This window comes from Lactuca sativa, chromosome 5, assembly GCF_002870075.4.
Source record: "Lactuca sativa cultivar Salinas chromosome 5, Lsat_Salinas_v11, whole genome shotgun sequence".
NCBI lineage: Eukaryota > Viridiplantae > Streptophyta > Magnoliopsida > Asterales > Asteraceae > Lactuca > Lactuca sativa.
The window spans coordinates 245,966,505-245,975,747 of NC_056627.2; the positions used below are offsets into that span (position 1 = coordinate 245,966,505).

Below are 9,243 nucleotides of genomic sequence, written 5' to 3' on the forward strand. Positions count from 1 at the left end.
TAAATGTGGGTGACTATATGGGACGTAGCAGGGATATAGGGGAAGCATTTGAAACTTGATATCATAAGTGTCGCAAAGATTTATGGGATAGTAAGAAGCCACTTGGAAAACTAAGGATTTAGAAAATGGACAAGTGGCAAATTTTGATTTTGTTTATTAGAAAAGGTAGATGTAGATTTATTCTGAATTTCACAACATTACAATGCTATTTTCCTTTAAGTTTATAGGGGTGTTTGGATAAATAGTTTTTTGCTTATTAACTTATTACTTATTTGTTTATTGCGGTGAGAATAAACACTTTTTTAAAATGTGTTTGAATTATCTTATTGCGGTGGGAATAAACAATAAACAATAAGTATTTTAAGTGTTTGACAAACAAAACAACTTATATGAGTAAAAGAACAAATAAACAATAAGCATTCCCCTTGCTTATTAAAATCGGTTTATTTAGCTTATTCCTACCACAATAAACTAATTTTTAAAGATTCATATCCAAACACTTAAATTTACTTATTGCGGTAGGATTAAACAATAAACAATAACCAATCTATTTTTTAGCTTTCTAACACCCTTAACCAGAGTAATGGTAGTTTGTTGATTCAAAATTTGAAAAAAACCCTACGAATAAAGCTTTCTTTTTGGCCCGCCCGTATCTCTTCCTCTATTTCTCTCCCGGGGCGGAAAACACAAAACCCTCACTCGCTCTTTATAGTCGGTGTCGCTCTACAATTGATCGATACTGAATACCTGGTATTAGATTTACAGACATAGAATCTCTAGTCCCTTAACCGCTTTCTAGGGTATTCTCTTTCTCGCTAGGAACTGTAACGATGTCGCTGAGACCTAGCGCCAGAACGGAGGTTCGCCGGAACCGATACAAGGTGGCGGTTGATGCCGAGGAAGGGCGCCGGAGGCGAGAAGACAACATGGTTGAGATCCGTAAGAACCGGAGAGAAGAAAGTTTGCAGAAGAAGAGACGCGAAGTCACTGCTGGCCAGTTCGCCATGCCCGTTCAGTCTGCTTCCGCCGCCGAAAAGAAGGTATATACATTTTGTAATACGGTCGTATTGTATGCAATTTTTTCTGGCTTTACGTTGTAGTTTCGTGACTCTGTTGTGTTGTGTCTGGAATTTTAGGGTTTTCTGTTTGTTTTGCTTTTGGTAACTGTAGCTCGATCGTCATATACTCCACGCCGATAAACATGGCTGAATGACATGGTTTTAGTTGTGTCGGTATAGGATTTTTTTTTTTTTTTGTAGCATCATTACTTTCTGAGTGTACCCTATACAGATTTCATATGGAAGATATTTTTATGTACTAGTATGAGGTCTTGATGTAAGCGCTGAATTTAATTGTGATTGTTCAAACTGCAGTTGGAAAATCTCCCTGCAATGGTTGCTGGAGTTCTCTCTAATGATAACAACATGCAGCTTGAGGCCACTACTCAATTTCGTAAACTCTTATCAATAGGTAATACCATTATCATTTTAATCTCAGTATACTGTTCCTACATTGCTAATTCTATTACAATATCTTAATCAGAACGCAGCCCTCCAATTGAAGAAGTTATTCAATCTGGTGTTGTTCCTCGCTTTGTTGAGTTCCTTGTGAGGGAGGATTTCCCCCAACTACAGGTTAAATAGAACATCATAAAACAGAAATACAAACAAGAATTTCATCTCTCCTGGATAATAACAATATACACTTCCTGTATTCTATAGTTTGAGGCTGCTTGGGCTTTGACTAATATTGCGTCTGGAACATCTGAACACACAAAGGTGGTGATTGATCATGGAGCTGTCCCGATATTTGTGAAACTTCTTGCATCTCCCAGTGATGATGTTAGGGAGCAGGTATGTTACTTGTTTTTAACTTTTTTATATTCTATTTCTATCTACTCAATTTGATTTCTGATTCTCTGTTACTCTGAACATGGTAGGCTGTATGGGCGCTAGGGAATGTAGCTGGTGATTCCCCTAAATGTCGTGACCTTGTACTTGGACAAGGAGCTTTGATTTCTTTACTTTCTCAGTTAAACGCACATGCTAAGCTATCTATGTTGCGAAATGCCACTTGGACACTTTCCAATTTTTGTAGGGGCAAACCACAGCCTTCTTTTGATCAGGTTAGTCTCTCAAAACCCTAAACCTAAAACCATAAACCCTGATCACTCTTTTTGGTTTGTTTTGAATTTGACAGACGAAACCTGCACTTCCAGCTCTACAGCAACTTATTCGTTCAGAAGACGATGAAGTCTTGACAGATGCTTGTTGGGCACTTTCATATCTTTCTGATGGCACCAATGATAAAATCCAAGCTGTTATTGAAGCAAATGTATGTCCAAGATTGGTTGAGCTACTGAAGTGAGTCTGGTGTTTGTTTTTTATAAAGTTAGAATCTTTTCAATCCTTTTTTGATTTTCTAACATTCTGCTATATATATTTATGTATCTTCAGTCGCGCATCTCCAAGTGTGCTTATCCCTGCTCTTCGTACAGTTGGGAACATTGTTACTGGAGATGATATGCAAACTCAGGTAAGCATTTATTTTGGAATATATTTTTTTTTGAAGAATATTATGATTTGACACTCTGCAATGGGTTTGCAGTATATAATCAATCTTCAAGCATTACCTTGTCTTCTGAACCTGTTGAATGGTAATCACAAAAAGAGCATTAAGAAGGAAGCTTGTTGGACTATATCAAACATCACAGCTGGCAACAAGGAGCAGATTCAGGTAAATTTTGTCCAGATTTAAGTATATATATTAATTAGCTTTGCATTATTGACTTGTATGTGTATCTTTTTTACAGATAGTGATTGAAGCAAATATCATTGGTCCGCTTGTTCTTTTGCTTCAAAATGCTGAATTTGACATCAAGAAAGAGGCTGCATGGGCCATCTCAAATGCTACTTCTGGTGGAACCCACGACCAAATTAAGTGAGAATTTTTTTTTTTTTTTTGTAATGAGGTTGTTGAATTTCTTTTATGATTAGTACTGTTGTTCTAGATATTAGTATAAAATGATGAGTGTTTTGCAGGTATTTAGTTAGCGAGGGGTGTATCAAACCTTTGTGTGACCTGCTGATCTGTCCGGACCCACGAATAGTGACAGTGTGTTTAGAGGGGCTTGAGAACATTTTAAAGGTTGGTGAAGCTGAAAAGAATTTGGGGCAATCTGGGGATGTAAATGTTTATGCGCAAATGATTGATGATGCTGAAGGGTTGGAGAAGATAGAGAATTTACAGAGTCATGATAACAATGAGATATATGAGAAAGCAGTGAAGCTTCTTGAGACGTATTGGTTGGATGAAGAGGATGATGTTATGCCACCTGGCGAAGCAACCCCTCAGCCTCAGGCTGCTGCTTTCCATTTTGGAGGTGCTGATGTTTCTGTTCCCTCTGGTGGATTTACCTTCAACTGATTCAAGTGAAGGTATGTATATAAATATAAATATGCATATTTGGTCTCATACTTTGCTGTTTTTATTCTTATTTTTGTTTGATGTTTCTTTCCATTCTTTCAGGTGATTCCTCCTTTCTGAAGTGAAGTAGGGCTCTTTTTTTGACCTGGGTGGTGGTCTAGCTTTATTATAGTTTTGACTTTTGAGGGTTTATGTTTAACTGTTAAGAATCAATATCTTAGCAGTGATGATTGGTGTCTTGATGAATTATGATGTAAAGTAGTTATATTTCTCTTTGATTATTTGACGTTGCGATTTATGGATTTAGTCCCGTTTTTGCTTTGTATTTCTTATTTGCCACTTACTTGAGAATTACTACCATTTATTTCCCTATATGTACTACAGTACTAGTCAAGATTCTAGTTTCTGTTGACAGCTTTAGCTTTATCGCTGTCTTTATTATGGCTTTGGAACTTCTTTCTGCCTAATAACTTGTAATTAGTGTGGCTAACAATACCTATGCCATTAATCTTTAATATTATTTTAACTGTGCTACTTTTTTTATTATTTTATGTTAGACATGCTAGATTTTTGGATAATCACAAAAAAAACCACGTGGTTATGGAGAATTAATAATGTAAATGAACCATATCTTATTCCTTTCCTGAAATGTCTTGTCATGAATTTCTTTATTCTTGTAAATCCGAAATGGTTGCTAGTTTTCAACTAAATGGCACCTTTTTATTTATGATAATATTTTGAAACTTTGGATTTGTTTGTTGGGTTTTTGATATGTTTTCCAACTTATTTTTCAGTCCATCATTCGAAATATAAATAATAAATCCATGACCATAAAAGGGTCATTTCATATGTTACCTATATATAATCACGTGATAAATTTTTGTGATTATCCCGAGATTTTTTAACTTACAAGTCATAACTAAATCAGCTTACCGATATTTATGAAACAATATTTTATAGTACTTTTTTTTCCAATTTATAATACAACCTTTTTTTTTGGATTGATCTGCAACTTGGCATACACCTGTTATAGGTATAGGTATGAGTAAGTTTCTATAAATGATGACACATGAGAATGATTGATCGTCTTGAATTATAAATCACTGTTTTAGTAAACTCTACATTTGAATATCAAACCTTATTTCATCTGAAACTACAAAACCTTTCTTAGGGGAAATAGTTGATAACATAAAATTCTCTCTATACAATGAAAGCAACTTTAACCCAATTATACACACCAACGTGACCCTTGTGTAAAAATAAATCAGATGAACTATATGTATGTATGTATGTACGAATGGGGATCTCCCATCAGAAGAGAATCGCCTTGAGGATTAAAAGAAGCAACATTATGAAACACATGACGACAAGCACTGTAGCACACATCACCATTCCGCCTTGTTTCTGGTTTCTCTCCGCCTGCAAATTTCTTACCAACATCACAACTCTAGTACCTCTTGCTTCTTTTTGACTTAATCCACTAAGCTCTCTCTCTCTCTCTCTCTCTCTCTATATATATATATATATATATATATATATATATATATATATATATATATATAATATGGGTGTTTGAGTTTCCTTATTTACTTAATGTAGAAAGAAGCAGTTTATAAGGTGAAATGAAGGATAGAGACAAACTTTTTGTAGCTGTTTAAGTCCTTCATCCACAGTTACTGCAACATTTTGAATATTGTAATCTATTCGGTCGATGATTGTTCCCTGCTTTGCCAAAAAAAAAAAAAGTCTTGTTAGTATAAACATTGTGCCTTTATACGGCAAATTATATAATAATAAAAAAAAACTATTGGCTTTGACCTGGTCAATTACAAGGACAGAAAGATCCTTCATGATCTGTGCGAGTTCGTTCACTGATGCTGCCACCTGTGGAGGAGAGAGAAAGAGAGAGAGAGAGTGTAAGCTAAATGCAAAAATAGCAACTTAATAGAATGAACAAAACATAAACACAAATGTCTTGCACCTACTTGTTGAATCTCTCTGTCCCTTTCGGTTGTGAAAGCCTCACTTTTCTTCAATTTGGCCATTTGATGTTTGTTAAAACCCTAGATAAATAATTTTCAACCTGTTTAGAGGTAAAGGATTGTAGAATCTGTGAAATTAAAACCCTAGATAACTAGATTAATGCAACAAGGAAAATATTGAACATACCAAATCATCATAACCATCATCCTCGCTTATAGAAGAATGCTTTCCATTTAATTTCATTTCTAGATCAACCCCATCTGAACCCTACATGAAAAAGCCCACATATTATTCAACTGAAGGAATCATATTTTCCATTCCACCACACAAAACAAACAACTTAATTTTTCATTCCATTTGTTCCTGGATTCCAATAATCAATAATTAAAAGAGAATAATTAGGGCAAACCTCTTTCTGCTGCTGAAGGCGTTTCAGATATGTCGATTGATTCCTTCGAAGTTCCATTGAAAGACTTTGAAGATCAGTGGCTAAAGATCGCTGCCATAAAACCATAACATACATGGTTTCATTTCACATGCAGCTCAGTTGATTAAAAATTTAAAATAAAAACTTCAAATCCACTATGAAAGTTAACTTTATATTATACCTGCACGTTTTTCCTGACAGTTGAATCCTCAGCACATCCAGCACCAGATAATTTTCTTAATCTCTTCTCTGATTTTTTTAAAAGATCAGTTACTTCATGTGTAAGCGCTTCAATCCTGTGCTGATCTTCCCTACCATCCCCAAATGAGGGCATCAAAGCCTTCACATGAGCTTTTGATAGCTCTGCCATTTTTGACCTTGCAACTCGAATGTTTGCTGCTATTTCTTCAGATACATCAACCCAAGCTGGAGGGAGACCCACCATTGGTGTCCCCACCCTGCAAAAAAGGACAACATAACTTCACTAAAGTGCTGCTTGCTTAATAGAGTAAGCTTTTACTTAATGGGCTTAATGGGAACAAGACTTATTCCAATATGTAGGCTTTTTTACACAAAAATAAAGACAAATTGCTCAAATGGGGTTTACAAGCACATGAGAGTAACAATTTTGAAGGTAATAAGCAGAAATGTATACATCTGATGTGCAAGCACACAAGAAAGTCAATTCTGTTCCGAAATTTGAAGCTCAAAATATAAGCCATAGCTTAGATATTTCATATTTCATAAAGTGTCAGAAAAGCAAATAAGGCGCGAACGACATACGAGGAAGTTCCGGGATCCTCTGTGCTAAGAGGAGCGTAAGAACGATTTTGCTTAAGCAGAGAACCGTCAGCCATTTCAATCACCGAACCACCATCGGAGCTAGAGGAAACCGCAGGACAACCTGACGGAACCCTAACGCTCTTTAATGCGTCTCTATACCTCCTAAAAAGAAATGTCCGATTCCTTGTCGCCATTGAAGAAAAAAAGCCTCCCTGAAAACGATGAGTAGTTCAATGCATACGAAAAAACTGTCCTCAAATCCCACGATTCCAATAAGCATCACAGTCGATGAACAATAACATAAGGGTGAATTGTGATGATCTTATTAGTGATCAGAGAACAAAATTCCTTGGTACGTAAGTGATTGTTGAAAAAATCAAGAGGTGGTGACGAGCGAATAGTGATGAAATTATGGAGAAATTGTCTTCAATTATGTTTTACATGATACTTCGGTTGTAAGGAAACGCACACCTCGTCATAAACTCATTTGCTGTTTCGTTATGTTTTGTTATAAAAATCGATACAAAACATAACACATTTAATGATACGATGATCATTATTTTTAAATTGTTTTTAAATGGATCAATAAAATAAAAAATATGATGATCATTAAATGTTAATTATGTTTTGTATCAATTTTTATAACAAAACTAGTTCTGAGATCCATTTATTATATAAGTTAATTTAAAAAAAAAAATTAAATATAAATGTCAAAATATTTGAAAATTTTGAATTTAAAAGAAAAATAATGATTTATTATAGTGAAAGTGTTTTTTTATCTTTTAAATTTAAACAAACCATTTAAATAAAGAAAAAAATTAATAAACTTTAATTTTGGGAATTTTGTAATTAAAATGTAAGTTTATTAGTGAAATTAATAGCCATTTATTACTACATTTATTATAATGTATTATATTAAAATATTATGTGGAATTTAATAAAGTAGAAAATTTCATAAAATGATATGTGGAAAAAAAATTAATTCAAAATAACCACAAGATGACATTTGTCAAATTGAATGAGAGTGCGACAAGTGGGAAAAAGACTTTTATTTATTAAAGAGAATTTAAAAACAATTTAAAAATAATAGATTTTAATTTTTATATTTGTATCATAATTTTCTATATTTAATTAAAATTTAAAATATAAAAATAAATAAATTGTTTTTAAGTGTTTAAGTGAACAAATTAAAACCACAAAAGAAAATAACATGAACCTTATATATATATATATATATATATATATATATATATATATATATATATATATATATATATATATAGAGAGAGAGAGAGAGAGAGAGAGAGAGAGAGAGAGTTAGGATCATATATAATCATTAAATATTGTATTAACGTGTGACCAATTATTATATAAGAAAATAATAATAACTTTATCAATAAATAATTATGGTGAATAAATGAATCAATTAATAAGCCATTAAAATGAAACGTTACAAAAAAATAGATAATAAACAAATATATAGTGTATAAGGGAAATAGTCAAAGATATACAAATTCTTATGAAAATATAAAACCATTTTGAACCATAAGTTGGCCACCGAGGACAAACTTACAAATTGTAACAAAGCAATAATATATATTTAAAATCATATATATGTGTATTTGTTTTTACTGAGTAAAAAAACAAAGCAATAATATGTAGCATTCAACTTACCGAATTAACTTTATGTCCTTAATTATACTAATTTTTTAAAATGTTCAATCCCAAATATCTTCATACCTACAAAAAAAATAGAACAGGGTGAGTTCAAGTATGCTCAATCTTTTGTGAAGTGTATCATCGGAAATGTTGTTTTTTTTAATATAAACTTTTTTTCTAATAAAGAATATATAATCTTGGTACCAAATGGTGTAACTTTTCTCTTTCTTGTTTATAGGAGGAAAATAAAACTTTTAATTGAATGATTTATTGGTTAACATAAAAAGGTAAAAATAAAGACATCCAAAAACCATAAAAAAACAAATAAAATTTCTTTAAGAACAATTACAGATTCTTAAAGAATAGTAGTATATAGTATAAATTTTGTAGGTAGTCTTTAAGAATGATTATAGATTCTTAAAGAATATTAGTTAAAATTATAAATTGTGCGTATTCGTTAAGAATGGTTACATATTCATAAAGAATACAATAAATAAGTTGGTGTATATTTCTTCTTTTATGTCGTAATATTCTTAAAGAATTTTAATTATAAAAAAAAATATTTGAAAGAAATCGTATTCTATAAGAATGAAAGATTGAAAATATATGGTCATATATGTTTCATTACGTCGAATGCTAAAAACATATATTTGAATGTATTAAATAAAATATAACATTTGATTTGATTTTTATTAATTAATTTGATGTAATTAGTTGCCTAATATATAAGTAATTTTCATTTCTCTCTCTTCATAAAATTTAATATTTGCCTTTATAATTAATTAAGTGTAATTATAGAGTAATTGCTAGTCCATGTTAGTAACATGTATCCAAATATCATATACTTTTATTTTTTTTAATCTAAAGGCTAAAACTTAGTCACACATTCACACAATACATGCGATTATATATATATATATATATATATATATATATATATATATATATATATATATATATATATA

The 9,243-nt window shown here is 31.9% G+C and overlaps 2 protein-coding genes across 2 annotated transcripts; one reads left to right on the forward strand and one right to left on the reverse strand.

The window, feature by feature from the left end:
- The first annotated feature begins 607 nt into the window (after positions 1-607).
- On the forward strand, positions 608-3,732 carry LOC111908724 (importin subunit alpha-1a). The gene is made up of 11 exons (XM_023904530.2): positions 608-1,040; positions 1,374-1,470; positions 1,543-1,634; positions 1,722-1,853; positions 1,940-2,125; positions 2,200-2,363; positions 2,457-2,535; positions 2,608-2,736; positions 2,813-2,940; positions 3,042-3,437; positions 3,529-3,732. The coding sequence occupies exons 1-10, from the start codon at positions 831-833 to the stop codon at positions 3,424-3,426; spliced, it is 1,602 nt and encodes a 533-aa protein (XP_023760298.1). The 5' UTR covers positions 608-830; the 3' UTR covers positions 3,427-3,437; positions 3,529-3,732.
- A 770-nt stretch (positions 3,733-4,502) lies between these two features.
- LOC111908682 (syntaxin-43) lies at positions 4,503-7,104 on the reverse strand. The gene is made up of 8 exons (XM_023904482.3): positions 6,620-7,104; positions 6,018-6,294; positions 5,819-5,908; positions 5,596-5,676; positions 5,412-5,489; positions 5,245-5,310; positions 5,068-5,148; positions 4,503-4,845 (listed from the first exon to the last, which is right to left on the reverse strand). The coding sequence occupies exons 1-8, from the start codon at positions 6,811-6,813 to the stop codon at positions 4,738-4,740; spliced, it is 975 nt and encodes a 324-aa protein (XP_023760250.1). The 5' UTR covers positions 6,814-7,104; the 3' UTR covers positions 4,503-4,737.
- Positions 7,105-9,243: the final 2,139 nt, after the last annotated feature.